Genomic DNA, 19445 nt, shown 5'->3' with positions numbered 1-19445 from the left:
TTCATAATTTTTGCTCATGCTTGCGCCACGAAATTGGCCTGCACCATGTGTAATAAAATGAATAATAAAAAAAAATCTCACGACGCAGTGTGGCCAGTTTGCAATTTTGACGATAGTAAAAAGAAAATGGCCCTCAAAGTCACTGTTTGTTGTTCTGACCCTAAAAAACCACACTAACAGTTCAAAGTGCGATTGGCGGATTTTAAAGCGGCGTATGAAAACATACTGCTGGAAAAATGAATGCATAATGCATTAGTGGAATGAAAGGGCTTGCCGTTGGCCGCTGGTTATTGAAATTGGAGGAAGAAAATTTGTTGTTTATAATTCTGTATAAAGTGCAACGGACACGGACTAGAAGGGCGCCCGAACAAACACCCGTGACGCTGACTTAGAACTGACAGGTCGAGTGCAGTGCCCCTAGTTTTCTAGGCGAGCTGTGCATCAACCAGAAACAAGAAAAAAAAACACATGAAAAGGAAAAAATAGACAAAGAAGCTTATCGTCATTACCCTTTCGCCTGTTAGCAGAGACCCACAAAAGCGAAGCTCTGGTGGCCCTCCCATTGGTATCAAGCACCTTTATTAATCTATTCCTCAGGAGAAATTGCTTCAGTGAGTCGAAGTCAACATACATCATTATGACAGCACTGTCTTCCAAAAATTTTGATCGTGAGCCCTGTCTTACGTTTTAACCGAGACACTATCGACGGTCTTGTTTGGGGGGACAGCGTAAAGGACAAATACAGAAGAGGACACGTGCCATCATCGTTCTTTGTGCGGTTCCCTCAAAGATGATCAACTACCTAACCCGCACCTCTCCCAGCAGTTGGAATGGATTGAAACGTGTAGTGGTACCCCCTAGTAATTGCTCTCACTGTGCTCTCGCTTCCGGCGCATACAGTTGCGGTCCACGTTGGGAGCAGCGCACGCCTTGGGCCGCATCGGAACCGTGGATGAAGTTGCCCGTGCCATCGCCTTCCTGGCATCGGAGGATGCATCGTTCATTACGGGCCACTCGATGCCCGTCGATGGTGGAAGTCTTCTTCTCGGAGCATTCTCGGCGACTAACATGAGTAACACGGGTGTAGGGGGTATGCGCAAGTTTCTCTGAAGGAGCCCCCACGGGGTTGGCAGATGGCATGCACCATCTCTGGTGTATACGGAAATCACTATGCGCACTGCTTGCTAAATATCCCAGAATTTTAGAAATTAGAGAACTGGTGATGGAGTCTTTTTGTCTCTTACAGCAAGGTAACTGTGCAAATAACTTCTCTAGTCGATCATCTGGCTTAATGTGTGGTCATCTGGAGAAATAAAGCACTTGTACAAAAAAAAAGGACGATTCTTTTTCTTTGGATACAAATGACTTGTTCGGTGTATAGCTCTTTGTCATATCGGCTGAGATGGTGTAATAAAACCTTACATTTTCAACGCCTGCACTTTATATTATTATGTTAGATACAGCTTTGATGAACATGAGAGGGAACAAAGTTTGAGCATTCATTTATTCTTTGTTGCCTAATATCGAGTTAATGAGCATACTCCTCGCATTCGGCAGGTACTAGGTTCGATCCCCGCTGCCACCGGGTACAAGCCGGTTTCCAATAGGCACAAAATTTCCCCCGGCTTGGTGCTCGGATCTGAAATGCTTGGGAAAGTGGCTGTGATCCAAAAATGTTATTTCAAAGAAAAAAAGATGGACCACATAATGGGGTTTCTCCGCGCAAGGCGGAGTTATTGATGTGCGATGGCGGAACGCATCACTGTCCCATTGGCGCAACTATTTGGGGCCCGTGAACACTTTCCCAAGCATTTCACCGCAGGAGAGTCGATCACCAGGCCGGGGGAAATCTTGCACCGATAGGGAACCGGTGGGTGCCCGGTGGAACCAGGGATCGAACCTGATACCTCCCGAATGCGAGGTGGATCGTCTTTCACAAGACCACTGCTTTTTTTTTATTTCCTGCAAATAATGAGAAATACCGTGGGCAAAAAATCTCAAAGTATAAGAGAACAGATAAGCAATGTTCAAGAAATGGTTTCTCTGCATTATACAGATGTATCGACGTGTCGCCGACGCTCAAATTGCCTTTTTTTTTTCCGATATAAAACGCCTCAATTAGTTCTCTGGCCAACGTATGACCACTCCTAGAAAAAATGTACGGATAAAAAAAAAACACAGTTCACAAGTGGCTCAAGGGAAGAATCTGATATGCTGCGGTAAATTTGGGCCCTCTTTATTTTTCACTACATTGCGTTCATGTTCCCTGATTCGCTCATTAACACATCGCCCGGTTTGCCCGATGTAGGAACAACCGCAAACAAGGGGAACTTCATAAACTACCCCTTCGGCACATTTCATGAATGGTGGCCCATGGCTTGTACTACATCCTCTTTCCTTGCATTTTTTCTTTCTTTTCGCTATTCGAAAGCAAAGGCTTGCGAGCTTCTGGAGGGCCGGAAGGAAGTGTGGCACCCCATGCCTATTCGCAACTTTCTTCACGTAGTGGGCCAACTTGTGCACACATTACACGGTTACCGGTCCCACCTCTTCTCGAGGGATGTCCTCCCTCGCTCCAAATGCCTTCTTCTTCATTTTGGTCAAGAGGCTCTAGGTAACCTGTGCCACTACCGAACCAGGGAACTCGGCTGAAGCTAGCCTGGCCAATTGGTTTTCAAATCTAGGACACATGTTGTGAACACATGACTTCCTTAGTGCCGACTCAAGACAAAGACAAGCATTACCCATTTTCACTAATTTTGAATCCAACAAGTCAGTTCGTAGAAACCCCCTTCTTTTTCACGTGGAACATATGCTTAACACACCTAATTCGTGGAGAACTCAAAGTTTAAATATAAGAACTGTAAAGGATTGTTTTCAGGTAGTTCACAATTAAAATGCCGGTATTTGCATTAGTGCTTGTGTCGCTCCGATTTTATGCAACATTTTGTTTTCAAAAATAAACCAAGTGCTTCAGCCGGTTGTACCAACTAACCAAGGTTATAAAGTTTTTAGATACGGGGATAATTTTTGACTATTTTTACCAAACACGGCAGCACTAACTTCGCTGATACAGTAAACAGTGTTTTATCCCTTTTTAGACCACATGAAAAAGGCTTGGATTTTGCCTGTACATCTGTACTTCTGCAAATCTGAAAAACATGGAACTATTCGCCGCGTGATGAACTAGAGGTGGCGCCACCGTCACTCCGGTAGTGTGGATCGGCAGCCGGCGGCGCTCGCAGAAACGCACGCTGCGTAGTCTGCTTCCGAGTTTACGGAGGGTCTGTTGGCGATGAAGACGTGTCTTCTGCAGTATTTCTGCAATATTGCAGAAAAACATCCAAGGATTTCGCCAATGCAGTAGAAGAGCGGATTTTAGGAAAACAAAGCACGCAACCACCAGACTTCCAGATTTACTTTGCACGTTTCTTGCGCTGTACCGCGCTCACGCGCCTAATGCTTGGGCCTGCCTGATGACAGCTTTGTTTTTCTTATCGACTTTTAAACAGTTTGCGCGTGTCTCATGCAAGTGAGACCGGCGAATTTAGTGTCAAGCCCATGCAGATACCTGCAGTAATTTAGATTGAGTCGAGAAAGCCTGGTTCATTATATCGTACTTGACTCGAGGATTAAGCAGGTTAAATGTAGCCCTGGCAGCGTACTGCATGGCGAGTTACTTTAGACTGAGTGCATATCAACTCTGGGCAAGACAACCACGCTCAAGTATTCCCCAAAAATGAGATCACACCCATACTATACAGGAAACCTCGCCGCACAGGAAAGCTGATTGTTCACGTGTACAGCGCTGAGTGGATTGAATTTGCCGAGATGCTTTTTGCGGCCACTGTCATAGAATGTGATAGTATATTACTGCATGCACCACTAACTGTAAATGATTTCCTGAAACCGAGGAAAGTATAAGGGATTTCTGATGTGTGTGATGTTAATATATAACGGTAAATTAGTAGTCTAATTATTTTGTTTTGCAATGCCAATAAATTTCACCATGTGAGATAATTTTACACACTTGACAAAATTTGCAGTAATCAGTGATTCATTTTCAGTAACGTTAAAGTGCAAGCTACAAATTACTCGCTGCGAAGACATCGTTATACACTGCGCATGGGCACTGCCATGTTCTGGGAAGCAATTTTACAGGCTGAAAATTTCTTCATCACTAATTATTTAGCAGTGACTAAATCTTATGCGACGTAAAATATTAGGGTTGCTTTCAAAACAGATGCCGGATATAAAACTATTCCGAAAGAAATGAAGGTCATTTTATCATGAGACTATAAAGATGTATTTATTCCCGAACTAAACATTGATATTTAAGCCCGCATGAAGCTGTTCTACTCCCCTTGTCAGAAACGACGAGTTTGCTCGGAAGACAGCACTTGGACGAAAAGGGATTATAATGATTATAATATGCTACCAGTAAAGTACGTTAATCTAGGTGTATTATGTAATATTTAGGGTAACAATTAGCGGCAGGGAATATGTTTCTCAAACATTCGAGCATTTCAATAAAGCAAAATGTGCTCACTAAAACTTTTACGGATGCACAGAAGCCTCCAACAACAACAAAAGAAAAGAAATGCATATTGGCCCGGGTTTAACGCATGAAAGCGGCAACGGCTATGACGGATGATTGCAGAGGCTGGTTTTGGTGTCGTTATTTTTTTTTTTTTTCATTATTAACACCAAATTTACCACGTGAGGTTGTTTATTGTGCAGTCAAATCCCACAGCAGAGGAGCGCCTTTCGAAACGGTTGTGATTGAATCCCCCGTTCTCGAAACCAGCAGTCGAGCGCCCTTACCATTGAGACACCGCGACAGAGATTTAAAAGCAAAGAAAAAAAAGTACTCACACAACTCTATCGTGAATACAGAAGGCATAGTAGGCACAGAGTGGCCTGTTCAAACTGCATTCTGCTATATGAAGCAGTTTGCGGTTGCATATGTTTCAGTAGCTGCGGTATTCCGAAAAGAAACGGGAATATGCGATTTCTGAGCGTTTGCATTAACATTTATTGACGGCAGCGACCTGTTTTGCTTTGACACGGCGGTAACGACAGCACCACTTCGTTTGAGGCATCGCATGTCAAAGGATCTCAAGCGCCGAAGACCGCGACGGATGATGTCCTTATCCAGCATGACATACTCGATACGGAGAAGTATTTTTTTTAATGAAGCGTGGGGTTATAGATTGTTCATATTTATTTTGCAAGAGGCATATAGGTAAGCAAAATCTCACAGGAACTGCGAAACAAACAAAAACACTCGTGTACACGCCGCATGCGCGCGCGTAAATCACTGCGGGCTGGCACGCGACGCGAAAACTCATCCACACTGAGTAGGTTTCGCCGCTAAGCCGCAAGGCGGCGACTGTGCTCGATCTCGAGGCCAATATACCTTTGCTTTTCCATCAAGAAGTAATTATTCGTAACAGGTCTGTTTTCTCTAATACCCTTCTAGGCTTTATTTAACTGATGCCAAAATTTCGCAAAACTCTAATTTGATCCACAAGTTTAAAATAGAAATTCAGGCTTTGATTCAATAAAAAAAAAAGAAAAGAAAGAGGCATTTCGTCTCCAGTAGTCCTCACATATTCGACACGTTTCTTTGCACGTGGATTTCTTCTAGGCTTGTTGATATTTTATTTAGGAACTAGCGCTGTACTAGATCCTGCTATCAAGGAGCAGTATTTTGGAAATAAACTAATCTTGTTATGCAAAAAAAAAAAAAACGTTTGCAAATTTCATCTAGTAATACAAAATTAATAATTACCTCGAAATGCTCAGCGTATATCGTTAGTACTGGAGATAGCAGCATGCTATAAGGAGGTTTTTGACAAGGAGCGACAAGATTAGGAATGGCGCACTCCGTACACAGGGGCGAATTCAGATTGTGCTGACAAGCAGTTGTGTCAGTGGTACTGCGGCCTCTCCACTTTCACTTACCTGTGTTTTGGATCCTGTCAGTGAGCAGGCGAAGGAGCACAGAATAAGTCAATGCCTAGAGGTAGTTATTCAAAACTCAGTTTATGAATTCTAATAGTCCTTCGAAACGTACGTTAAATTCATGTCGCTAAAATCTTGCAGATAGCCGATTGTTCCGATTGCAATCATCTTTAGAGGGCAAAAGCATCGATCAGACGAGGTCAAAACTTTGCGTAGAAGGGAACCACTTTTTCTTAAGTGGCGGGAAAGTATGAAACCCCGGGTGTAACTAAAACGGAACAGGGCTTCAGCCTTCCTGAACGCCGTATAACCCGCGCTACAACTCGCTTGATCCGCTACAGTCCGAAAGCGCCGCGCAGTGGACACTTCGTGCAGGATGCTCTGCTTCGTGGTAACTGGCAATAGCAGATGGGCCGAAGGTTGCTCCAGAAGGTGATCAAGTGCAAGAGAAGTGCCCACCCGAGTGTAACGGCGAATGTTTCGGTATCTCGGTACACTCTATCAGCAATGTTGCCAAGCTGGCGTTCTTCTCGCTAAATTCAGCGGGGTTTTACTCTGTTTGGCAGCCAAATTTTAATATTGCAGTAGGCGGGATGTTTAGCGGGTTTTCGGTCTCTTTAGCGGTTTTATTGGCGGTTTTCGTGGCAGCAAAATGTTTCTTCAGAATACGTGAAGTTCGTTGTAAATTGTTTGTAAGTTCTCAAGGTGGTGACTATAAGAACACTTTAAATACCCCATCGAATTGATGTATATGGCTTTTTATAGTTCATTTGTCGAGTCTGCTGATTCCGAACATGCGGACTAGCAGACTGAGACTCGCGAGCATATGCTGAATATCAGAAAAGGCTGGCTGCATTAAAGTAAGATTCGACAAAAAAATAGCTATCATTCAACTGTAATTGAAGCCCACTCTCATCACCTGGAACAGCTGTGGGTGCAGAGCTGCATTCGGCGACGAAGTGAACTAAGGCAGGGATGCTTCCGATAAAAATCCTTCCTTAGAGCTCGGCTTGTTCGCTCTCTCCATACGCCAAGGATGGACGCCGGTTAAAAGTCCCCTAAAGTTATTCAATAAAACAGGGAACCTACTGAGAACTGAGCTGACGAAAGCCATCACAACTATTCGAACAAAACACCGAACGCAAAGCAAACTCTGCTCAAACTACAAACAACTCGCGGATTTAATGCAAACGATCGGGCCGATATGAGTGTTACGTTGTCAGCAGAGCTGGAAGGCTGTCTAGAAGCCAAGGGACGAGAGCACAATCAGTGGCAGAGTGCTCGGGGAACAAAGGGGAAGCGGACGACCTCATTTCGTGAGTGAAAGTACCTGCAAAGAACAGTTTGTTGTCAGGAAAGAAGCACGCGTTTTAGCAGAATAATTTAAAAATAGAGATAGCAGGCGATATTGTGAGAATTAAAGTATTCGTAGTCTGAATTTTCTGGTCAACACAGGAAAACGTGCTTTCTAATGTATTTAAAATATTCGCTGTACTCGTCGCAGGTTAAATAAAGAGAGTAAAATGAGAAATGTTAGCGTTTGGTAGCAAGTATATAATTTAGCGACTTTGGTTTTGTGGGTTTAGGGGTTACCTGATACAAATTATTGGTTGGGTATTACCGTATGAAGTAGTACTTTGACATTGAAAGTATCCGTCGTTCAACCTGGTTAGAGTGATAACACTATGTGAATGCATTATTTGAATCCCCCGCGTAAAGACGCTTGGATAGTGACGTCACGATATCGAGGGCTTTTCATGAGTGAGGCAAAAGTGAGACCGTTGCTCGGGACTGATGATCACGTGAGTGCCTTCACGTTAACAATATTGGGAGAAGAGAAGCTAAGCTAGGCCTCTGTAATGGTATAGCATGAAAGCCTTAACAGCATCCACCAGCAGGTCCGCATACTGTTTATTTATTTATACCCCAAATGCCCTTGTTGACGTATTGCATGAGGGATGGACTGTTACAATTCTTTGGCGAGTCTTTCAATGAATAGTTTGAAGTGTGCGGAATGAGCGTGATGGAACTGCGTCGGCAGGAAGGCGATTCTAGCCCTTTGCTGTCTGGACGAAAAAAGCACTTACATGCGCAGTGGTAATTGCGGATGGCGGGTATACTAGTTTATTGTGGATAAGTCGATGGGATATGTGGTGACAAGGCACGATGGCACATTTTCCAAGTCACGAGTGGTAAGACTGATGAAAAAGATACAGCCGGGCAATTCTGTGATGTGATTCAAGAGAAAGATTAGATTTTCTCTTCACGTCAGTAACACTTTAATCATATTAGTAGTCTGAATGAATGAATCTTGCTGCATAATTTTAGATGGATTCGAGGGTGAGGGAAAGGTTAGATTGGTGAGGGTCCCAAACGCGTATTCAAGTTTGGGACGGACGAGCGTTAAATAGGTCAGCAGTTTTACAGAATGAGATGCATGTCGTAAGTTACGGCGTAAAAAACCAAGCGTGCGATTCGCGTCTTTAGTAACGTTAGAGACGTGAGTAGACAAACTGAGGGAATGGCTAATGGTTACACCGAGGTATCTACCAGCGTCAACTGCGGAAATTTTAGAGCCAAATATATAGTACGTAGGTGAAAGAAAGGACTGTCTACAGTGGAATCTAATTAATGATGTCTTATTTTTATTTAGTGACATGAGCAGTTTGCCGCAGCAGGATTCAGTGTAATTCAAGTCGTTTTGTAAATTTTCTGTATCGTTGATTTTGCGATAGGTCGATATATTACGCACTCATTCGATAATAGTAGAATGTTGGAAGTTAGACCAATAGGCAGGTCATTAAAATAAGTTAGGAAAAGCAAAAGGCCGAGTGCATTACCTTGTGGAACACCAGAGGCGACGCGGAGCCTAAAGGGGAGAAATATCCATTAGCATGCACGAACTGCTCTCGGGTAGTGAGGAAGTTTTCTATCCAAGTGAGAATGTTCAAACGCGAAAAAAAAAATTAGTAGCCGCCTGTAAGGAACTTTGTCAAAAGCTTTCTCGAAATCCAAGAACAATTTATCAACTGTTAATTTGACATCTAGGTCAGAACTAACGTCATCAATAAATGTAGGTAACAGTGTGTCACATGACGTTCCTTTAAAAAAACCATGCTGGTTAGGGCGAAAAAAAAAATTACAGTTATAAGTATATTTGCGATGCGTGTACACATAACATGCTCCATTTATTTGGAACAAATGGTTGTGAGGGACGATAGCTATGGCGTGAAGATGGCGAACCTTTATTAGAAATGGAAATCACCTTGCCTACTACCCAGAAATAGAGAGATTTAGCTTACTGTGATCCGCGATCCGCCACCGTGGCTCTCTACCGCGCGTGGGCGGGGCGGTCAAGCTGATTGGTCCCGACGCGGCAGCTCTTTGTGCCGACATCCAGTATGTGGCGCCATCTATCGGCGTCAAGGGAGGTCTGGGCATGCGCAGTGGAACGCGCACTGGCGGATCCCAGTAGCGGATCGCGGATCACGCCCAGGAAACACAAAGCCATCTTCAAGACATCTAGTTCTCTGCTAGTTTAGCCAAGCAGGTTGACTACAAGCCGTCTTCTTCAAGCCATTAGCTGCTATTAGCCGGCTTCAAGCTCAGCTTTTTTTCTGCTAACGCTCCCTCCAATATCGTCTTGAAGACGTCTTAGTAAGCTTCGGCCAAGAACATCAGTAGATATTGTAGATCTGTGCTGAAATGGCCTTATTGAAAGGCAGTCCGATTCACTGCTATTACTGGATTATTTTGCAGGCCATCCACGAAGAAATACTGAATTGTTAAGAATTCTGCATTACGGTTGGAATCTGTACACTCCATGCATGGTTTCAACCATGCTGCAGAATCGTCTGATCAGTTGAGCGTGTGGTGAATGTCACACTGGAAAGCATGTTAACCAACATTAAAACCGGTAATATATTTATTGCAATTCACAAATACAAAAAGTGTGAAGTTTTCACTCTTTCAGTGAACATAGAAAAACAATATATATGGACAAGTGGTTCAAAATTGAAATAAAAAACTGATTAGAAATTCCAAAATTTCAAATAAATACAGCAAGTATCAATCTGTGACCAATACTTTCAAATAAGATACAAAACAAATAGAGTTGAAAACGAACAAATACAGAACTATAGTTCAATATTGCGGAATTGCAAATAAACACAGAGGCGTCACTGTCATAGGAACTTTCAGTGATTAGAAGATGTCGCCAGAAATTTCAACAAACCGGATACAAAAAAGTTCAGCAGCTCAAACTTTATATATAAAGAACCACTTGAATATGATACAGCATCTAAACTACAAAGACAATGTTACTGTCACCAGGACATTTAACGACTAGAAAGTACATTACTAAAAATGACCAAACACAGATACATACAACTGTTGCGAAATTCTCCACAGAACTTTCAATAGCTACAAGATAATGATTAAGTTCTCCAAAGTTCAAAAATAGAAAACTGGTTAAAAATTTCAAAATTACAAATAAATACAGCAGGTCTTAATATATGGCCAGTACGTAATATATCACAGAACTTTCAATAGCTACAAGATGATTAAGTTCTCCAAAATCCAAAAATGGAAAGCTGGTTAAAAATTTCAAAATTACAAATAAATACAGCAGGTCTTAATATATGACTAGTAAGAAATTTCAGTTCAAAATTATTAAGACAAAACGCAAATACATACAAATAGTACAAAATTGTCTACAGAACTATCAACGGCTGCAAGATAATGTTCTTAAAAGTAAAGAACTGCTTATGAACTACAGAACTCCAAATGAATACACGTCTAAAATAGTCACAAAAACTTCCAGTCACTAGAAGATACAGAACAAATTGAATTCAAATTCAACTACTTGAAAAAACAAAAATGTGTGAAACTACCAACAGAACCTTTCAGCAACTAAAGACGTAAAAAGGGCTGCATAGTTTATAATTTATTGCAGAAACTAAACAAGGCTAAACTGCAAATGCAAAGGTATAAAACTGTTACTGCAACTTTTTGAGAGGCCCGCTGAATGAGTAAGACACACGAGGGGAGCACACCATCCTTGAAAGTGTCGCTATTTTCATCGGCTGTGCAGCTGGTTCAGAAGCTGTTACTCTGCAATATTAAAAAAACAAAAACGAAACATTGCGTTTAGCATGAAAACAAAATGAGAAACCTACTTCCCTCTCAAATGAAATGCAATGCTTAACTTTTTGCGCCATTAACTTGACTAAATACTGACAAAAAGCTATGAAGAAGATGAAAATAACGCTCAACAGAAGCTGGATGCACAAAATATATACAGTCAGCAAGTCAGCTTATTCATCTAGTTGGTTGGTTTGTGGGGTTTAACGTCCCAAAGCGACTCAGGCTATGAGAGACGCCGTAGTGGAGGACTCCGGAAATTTCGACCACCTGGGGTTCTTTAACGTGCACTGACATCGCACAGCACACGGGCGCCTTGCTTTTCGCCTCCATCGAAAAGCTGCCGCCGAGGCCGGGATTCGATCCCGCGTCCTTGGGAACAGTAGTCGAGCGCCGTAACCACTGCGCCACCCCGGCGGGGTACTTATTCATCTAAGCACACTGAAGTGTTACCATGAACTCTTCATGCACCAGTAAATGTTACTATGCAATGCTGTCGCGGCGCTCCCACAACAGCGAGAAACAGCACCCTGGTGTCACGAAAAGAAGTTTACAGTGAATTTCATGCCCCCCCTGGCCTTTAAAAAATATTAAGGCGAAAGCCTTTATAGGCTCATGAGTGTGCGTGCGTGCATCCGCAGTAGGTGTCACACTCAACCTGTCAATCAAATGACATCACCTAAAAGAAAATTTCCCATAAATTTTAAATGGCGCTGGGATTTGAGCTCGGGTTCTCCCGGTTGAGTCAACATTGCTAACCGCTCAGCCACGACGCCACAGTGTAGCTGCATTGTTAAAGCGTCAATATATGTGCAGGCATTTGCACATTCACTTAAAGCGATATCGTGATAACTGAAATTAATTAACACTGCACCATTAAAGCTTTCCCTTCACACTTTAGTGGTCCAAAGTGCACCCCCCCCCATCCCCCAGAATTTTTCGTTTTACTTAGCCAGCTCAATCACAATCATTGTTCAATGTACATAGCTGCAGAACTGATCAGGTACATTAAATCATTGCTTCAACTACGCAAGCCAGGTTTTAGTTGCACTAATATGAAACCTGTGGCCGACAGTTCCACATTCATTATACATGCAGTTTACAGCTTTGGCTGGCGCATTTGCTATGAAGAGCCCCACCTGGTTCTGTTTACTATTTTGCTAAATGACACTTCTAACTCAGTGAAGTCTATGGTATGTGTCTGTGTATATAATGCTCTACAGCATGTAGCTGGAAGCACTCACCTGATTGACCACCCAGTGTTACTGGCTCTTCCGACAGGACAGTATTTGCATCAGAGTGTTGCCTGAATAAAAAATGCAACAATTGAAAATGTGTTTTTAGTTATATCCATATCGATGATGTAGAAAGCCATGTTCATGTAAAACAGCACACAATTTTTAGAATCATATTCACACTGCTGCTTTATACAAAGGCACACGCACACAAAAGGATGTTCCCATGGGTCACAAACATTAGGGATTCAGCTAAAAACATGCTACAAATGGCCCATAGCAAATGGACATATGTGACTGCAATGCATTTCATGTTACCTTAATGCAAATGTCACAATCATAACAGTATGTTATGTTAGTGATTCTTTAAATAGAACTATGAATGGACAAATTACCTTCTAGAGGCTGTTATCACCCTCAATGTGCAATTCTTCAGCCATCCTGCCGCTGCTTGTTGTATCGTGTGGGAATCGGCAGAGGCATAGCGCCTGTCCATTCGTATAGATTCTGAAAAGAGGCACACCTTACTGAAGGATTGCAGGCACTGTCCAACAGCTTATTTGAAAAGTCTTAGTGGCTCATGCCATGAAATGAACTCCAGTTTGGCTAAATAGTAACTGTTTTGGCATTAAGAATATAACATGTAAACTATTATACCATCTATCATCTTATAATTTTTCAAATTCAAGCTAACAGTGCAGGCCCTACTGGCATACTCATAGGAATGAATTAATGCTCATGCACGATTTGTAAAAGCCTACCAAATGCACACCTTCAATCACACCGAAGACAAGCAGGTCTTTCAAGCTTCTCTTGCCCCGCTGCCCGAAAACGCTGAACATCTTCCCCACTTCGTCGGTGAACACTGTGCGCAAGATGTTTGCAGTCAAAGCCCTGATGTTTTTTCCACCTATCAGTGAAAGTCGGCGTGCCTGAAAAAAATATATATTGAACGATATTTCCCAGAGTAAAGCAAAACAACTTCACATATTTTGGGAGCATATCTTCTGGTACAGATGAATGAAGAATTGCTTTAGCTTGGTAGAGCTTGCCTCAATGTGGTGAAGGCTAAACCCAGCTTAAATACGAATTTATATTTGAGAACTGAAAAAGCATGTCTTAGATGAAAGCAGTTTTCAACTACATCAGTTCTTAGCATTCACTCAAATGATAAACAGCATTTTGTGGCTACGGCCTAACACCATAAGATTTTTTTCTTCCAGAAATTTGAGACCACAACCTTCATGCTTTTCTGAAATATGATATATAGTACTGAAACCTATAAGTCTACACACTTAAAAAAAAAAAAAAAGTCACTGCAGCTACCATTCTTGCAGCAGTGCATCCATCAATGTGAGCACTGATGAGGGTGACTGGAATTGGTGCTTGCGCTACTCCATTACTTGGTCTAATGGTGCCACCACCATACATGCATAACACTTCATACCACTTCAACACTTTGCTGTCCTTTGCTTTTTGAAGTTTTCCTTCTCAAGAGCACTATCCAGCTACGGCATGTATGTCAAGGATACTGAGCTTTATTTGTTCAATTCCAACTGCAATAACTGGATTAATATGAATAGTGAAACTGCATTTCTCGCTACCAAGCGATAAGTCCTGTCCTTACCTGATACACTAAGTAATGCAGTATAGTATTAAATGTATTCTGTGCATCCCGCAAGCCCTCACTCTTAGACAGCCATAGAGTCACATTTACTTACCAAACTTGTTCTCACGGCTTTGTCGCCAGCTATCTGGGACTCCAAATAATTTGTCATCTTCATTTTTTAGAGGCAGCTCTAAACGAATGTCTTCACCACTGTCATCTTTTGTGCTTGTAAGCAATTTGAGGATCTTTTCATTTTGCTGTTTAATGTGCTGAATTTCTTTTAGCAGGACATATGTTGCATCTGAAAAAGGAAGGCCTCACTGTACACTTCACAATGTTGGCTATGTTTGAATCTACATATCACAAGAATTTATAGTGAGCAACGACTGTAAGACAAGCGTGATTAGAGAGCGTGAGCTGTACCTATACCTTTAGAACAACTTTCGCTGATTGGCCTTTCAACTATGGGTTCTTCAGAGCACAAAGTATAACGGGCACATGTTTTCGGGCTCTGGGCACTTTTCTTAACAAATTGTGTCGAAAGACATTTTGCAGGGAAACGCTTCTTCGGGCTGCAAACCACAACAATATGCCAAAATCATTAAGTAAGCAATCCAGATTTGTTCGTTAGAAAAACAAATTGCAGAAATGCAATTTCCTTTCAAATGACAATAGCATTACAACCAATGCTATCATTATAGAGATTCACCTTGGCAGCTTGCATGGCATCCCTTCAAGCTCACTTTCATCTTCACTGCTTGATATAACTCTAATAAGTTTCCGTCGCTTGCCACGTCCTCTATCTGAAAGGTGAGAACTATTCTCTTAGGCAGCCATGAGGTGCACAAGAAGGGGTTTGGATACTAAATTAACTATGCTCATGAGATGCTGCAAGATTTACCCATCATCAAGACCTAATAACAAACTCAATGTAACCCACGACATGGGAGTAAACATCACAGCAATGACAGCTACAATTGAGAAATTATTGGTATAACACCTGAAAAGAAAGATAAGACAAGATATTTCCAGCATTGCGATCTAATAAAGTGTTTTGCTTCTTTCAAGCAAACATTCTACAGTACCTTAGAGGCACGAACTGACAATTAAATTCATTTTCATGCCTTACTCTCATTAATGTAAGGTTTCTGCAGTGAAATGCGTGAAGCACAAAATGCATTTGTTGCTTAATTCATTTCAATGCATCAAGCAAAAAAGTCGAGGTGACTCTCTGAAGACTATAACAACACCATCTGGTGTTTTTGTTACCATAAGTGTTAAAAATCTGTGTCTAAACACACATTAATGTGAATGTCAAAATGTCTGATGCAGTCCTTAAAGAACATACTGCATATGATTCTTGAATCCTACCTTCATCTGCAGATGTCTGAATGTTATCAGTGGCTTCAGCACGAGCCAGGAGTGCACGCGCAGTCTTGTATGAAGCTAGAATAAAGGCAAAAATACTGCTTGCTTAATTAGCCGACATTACACAAAGAGTAGGTGCTGCTCTAACTTAAAAAACTATCACGCTGCTTTGGTGGCAGCCTATGCATGGTGTTTTCATTGCCCATTAGAAAGTTGTTTCTGATGCCTTAACTGATATCTATGATCGTTATGGCTTAGACCGAACCTGTTATGATTGAGAGTCAATACCACCATGCCACAGCAGCAGTCCTATTAGGAAGCAGTAGTAAACTAGCAAATGAAGGCTGACCACCTTGCTTCAATGGGCACTTTAACCTGGGAGGTCAATGCAAGAATTTAATCAAGACATTAATACATTATTACTGGCATTTTCTTAATGATTTCCTCTTAGAACAACACCACGAATGACCCAGTCACTCCAAGAAAAGTAGGAATGCAAATAAGCAGGTTCGAAGAGAAAAATGTTGGCAAGCGACTTACATTCTAGACGAAGGACAATAATCTTGTGGCGAGAATATGATTCATCCGGAGTTTGCATGCGCTCAACAGCTTTGCTTATTGTTTTGGAGTTTGCATGGCTAGGCCACAAGCAGTCCTCTCCATCGACCCAGTTTGTTGGTACAACAGCAACAGAGTCATCGCTGGCAAACCGCACCACTGCATACATCTGTCGATGAAAGTCGTTAGTGCCACCCACAGGTTTTCACTTGGGATCATTTTTGTGAGCAGTAACATAAATATACCTTCTAAACATGCCTCACAAAACATTTCACTTTGTTTACAACATAGAACATGGAGTTGACTTTCCAAATACACAAGGTTAATCCACAGCAACACAGAGTATTAGGGGAAGTGTAAACACAGTGCCTTGTAAAAATAAACACAAATCTAAACATATTGTACAGCACAGATTACAAAGATACTGTATCAATTCACAAAAATCAAGAAAGCTGTCCGACATTAGATGCGACAGTGATACCTCCTGCAAAGACTAAAAACTGGCTTCTGAATGAAGAAGTGGTAGCACAACATACGCATTAGGTGCACTATGATGGGGAAAGAGGACACATTTGCATTTTATGTCGGCTAAGAGCCATGCCATAACATGAGATAGGTTCTGAACAACAAAGATGCCCAGTTCAGAAGAAATAATAGGCTTGGAAAACATAACTTCTGAGGACTGAAACTTTTGGCCTATTACAACTTCTTGACCAACCCTGTCAAACGCAAAGTTGGAGACAAGTATTACACTGCTGTCTGAGAGCATACAGCAATTGTCACCAAGGCTGCTCTTCAAAGTGAATGTTTTAAACACTGCGATACGATTTTCAGGACCTTTGAATGTTGGTGGCAGTGGGCCATCAGCATGCGGTTCCTTGAAAACCACACCAGAGGAGGACGCAGCTCCTTTTGCTGGAAAGAGTTCCCCAGACCTCATCTTCTCATGAATGCGGTTCGCAACTTCCTCAAGGGGTTTTTTTCCACTTCAGACAAGCTTTTTTAAACTATGAAGGAAGCTTTCCCCAGCAAAAGCGCTGTATGTATCAAGGCAACCATGTAAGAGGACATCGTCTGCCAGATGAATCAGCCCATGAACGTTATAGCTCATGTGACGACGGCCATACAATCTGTGCACACAATTTACAAAGTAAAACAACAAGTCTTTTGCAAAGCTATTCAGTGAGATGCATAAAGAAGGGCTAGCCAAGATTCGTACAGCAACATGGAGAACAATAAAATGCTCATAACTCTTACGAGGTAAAACAGGCTTCAGAACAATGGGACCTGCATAGAGAAGGAAAGTACGCAACTCAGTTGCCTTCCAGCGATCAAGATGCTTTAAAGACCGCAGTGGGCGAGCGAACTCCAGGCACCAGTAACTTTTCAAAGCAAGCAAGGACTCCGAAAGCTGTGCAACAGCAGAAGCTGACAGACGATGGGGCAGCTCACCTCTTGCCCATAACAAGAGGAACTTCTTGGTGACTCCTATGCATACCAAGTGCATATAGTCCAAAGGAAAAGTTGAGACTAATCCAATGGGAAGCCTCTCAAGGACAGTGCTGCCAACATGGTGTTCTTTCTGAGTTTTGCTAGCAAAGTCATCATCTGTGCGAAGGGGTGCATTTGTGCGAGTAAAAACAACCCTCTGATCTACAAATTCTCCTTTTTCTGTGCACTTAGTGCAACTGAAATAACCAGAGTGAGTTTTCACACCTAGCACAAAGGCTCGTGCAGGGGCGTCGCATACAAAAGCTCTAACTTCTATAGTGAATTTTCTGCCCTTTACACAAAGTCCACTCTGATACAGACTGCACATTTCATCAACAAATGGAGTGAGAAAGGTGTCTGCAGACTCTGGTTTTGACTCTTACGTGGTAGCAGCCGACAACAAATATACTGCTGTTTGGGATTCCCTCTGCCCGACATAAAATAGGCCAGAACTGGCTCGTAGAGCTTTTCGATAAAGGAATTCCGTCAATGAAAAATGTTAGCTTGAGACATGATGGCGCCACTGAAATGTCTACAAGTGCATTCAGCAGAGTCATCAGACAGGTTTCTACTCCCATATGTACATAACTCCCTGGTGGCACAACAATAATATCATGCTTCCTAGGTGTTCCGAGCAACGCCCTGGCATCCGAAGGCAAATTAGCGAAGCATGGGCAACAGTCGTGCGTTTTCAGTTTCTTTAAAATATCACTGACAGCCTTGAGGCCCACCCCATTTCGTACTGCCCAGCTTCTCAAAAAGTCGCTCATGCTTTCATGATCTTTCTCATCTGAGCACACACCACCAGAAAAGCTAGTACAACCTTCACTTTGAACAATGCCAGGCACAGCAGACACTTCTGTTTCTAATTCCACACAGTCTGAATCAGAACTGGAAATGTTGCCTCGTTCTTGATTAGCTGTGGATGGGTCACCTGACATAGTGAACACATTCGCACCGACAGTTTGCAACTCTGAACATCCCGGTTCTTGATTAGCTGTGGATGGGTCGCCTGACATAGCGAACACATTCGCACCGACAGTTTGCAACTCTGAACATCCCGGCACCGGCCCTTGCTGAAAAGGATTCTCCGAAACCGATCCCTCGGGCGACGGTTCAGCCATCGAACGTATGCGCCGACGCTTCTGCCACCGAGACAGTTCATCGAAGTTTTTAGTGCGCCTCGAAGACATAAGAAAAACTCAAAAACTCTACCTTTTGAACTCGAAGTCTTGGCGTGCTGCCGCTAACACAAGCACAGCAATCGTTCCGACGGAGCAGCTTTTGGCGCGAAACAGCATAGCAACAAAACTGACAAAACGCGGCCAGTGCGGCGCTCGCAGCGCCGCGACGCATCTGCACAAAAGACGTGTTTTCAGTGCAATGCGCTTATTAAAACTAATACCAACAAAACTTTGTATATCAAAAGTTTTTACTTTTAAAAATGTAATAACAAAATTTACTTACCAATTTGTATGCAGCTCTATACTTCAAAAGTTGAAGAGCAAGAAATGAAGGTGTGGTGGCGCTACTTTATTTTTGAACAAAAGGCGGGAAAACGTGACTTTCGCGCAGTATGCATATAAAATATCAGCGTTTCTATAAGTGCTATCCGGACGTGTCTACTTTAATGCTCCCTGCAACATTTTGTAAGCGCCACGTACGTGCAACTGAGATATATGTTAATTTTTTTTTCGCTTGAAGCATACGCGGATCTAATTAATGAAGTATGGGTTACCATATTACAGGCACAAATGCCTCGAAGAAAAAAAAACTTTTTTTTTTCAGAATATTGCATCTCAATCAAGCATGCATGTACATTATTGTCTAAATTACGTCTATAAGGAAATGTCTACAAGGCATCAAACTTGAGTTGTCTTCTAGACGCCTATAAGCAAATGTCTACAAGGCATCAAACTTTATATGTCTTCTAGACATCTGTTTTGTGGCTAACAGAAGCCGTAGTCGAGTTTAGACGGGTCAAGCTGAGTCAAGCTGTCTAGTAGCCGACATTGGTTTCCTGGGCGGTAAGCTAAAACTCTCTAATGTGGCTTAACAAACACAAAAACATAAGA

At 42.2% G+C, this 19445-nt stretch overlaps 2 protein-coding genes across 2 annotated transcripts in view; one reads left to right on the top strand and one right to left on the bottom strand.

The window, feature by feature from the left end:
- LOC146194601 (uncharacterized) overlaps nt 1-1170 on the top strand; it is a 159597-nt gene extending 158427 nt beyond the window's left edge. The window contains exon 10 of the mRNA XM_084596595.1: nt 901-1170. Within this exon, the coding sequence (XP_084452721.1) occupies nt 901-1110 (210 nt within the window). The 3' untranslated portion in view covers nt 1111-1170. The remainder of the gene's footprint in view (nt 1-900) is intronic.
- Nucleotides 1171-9887: 8717 nt separating this feature from the next.
- LOC146194600 (uncharacterized) lies at nt 9888-18792 on the bottom strand. The gene is made up of 10 exons (XM_084596086.1): nt 18586-18792; nt 15862-16048; nt 15325-15399; nt 14663-14756; nt 14383-14525; nt 14066-14254; nt 13117-13276; nt 12740-12851; nt 12354-12415; nt 9888-11079 (listed from the first exon to the last, which is right to left on the bottom strand). The coding sequence occupies exons 6-10, from the start codon at nt 14126-14128 to the stop codon at nt 11075-11077; spliced, it is 402 nt and encodes a 133-aa protein (XP_084452212.1). The 5' UTR covers nt 14129-14254; nt 14383-14525; nt 14663-14756; nt 15325-15399; nt 15862-16048; nt 18586-18792; the 3' UTR covers nt 9888-11074.
- Between the last annotated feature and the right edge of the window lie 653 nt (nt 18793-19445).

The sequence above is a fragment of the Amblyomma maculatum genome, chromosome 3 (genome assembly GCF_055883805.1).
Source record: "Amblyomma maculatum isolate TAMU_Amacu chromosome 3, ASM5588380v1, whole genome shotgun sequence".
Taxonomy (NCBI): domain Eukaryota; kingdom Metazoa; phylum Arthropoda; class Arachnida; order Ixodida; family Ixodidae; genus Amblyomma; species Amblyomma maculatum.
This window is presented reverse-complemented; position numbering and strand designations above follow the sequence as displayed.

Bases quoted from the DNA above. Each gene is read 5' to 3' on its own strand.
- LOC146194600 (XM_084596086.1), bottom strand. From the start codon at position 14,128: ATGAAGATGACAAATTATTTGGAGTCCCAGATAGCTGGCGACAAAGCC. The intron at 12,852-13,116 runs GTGTGCATTTGG...GCCTCTTTTCAG, and splicing joins TGTCTTCGGTGTGATTGAAG to AATCTATACGAATGGACAGG. The intron at 12,416-12,739 runs GTAATTTGTCCA...TTTTTTATTCAG, and splicing joins GTGATAACAGCCTCTAGAAG to GCAACACTCTGATGCAAATA.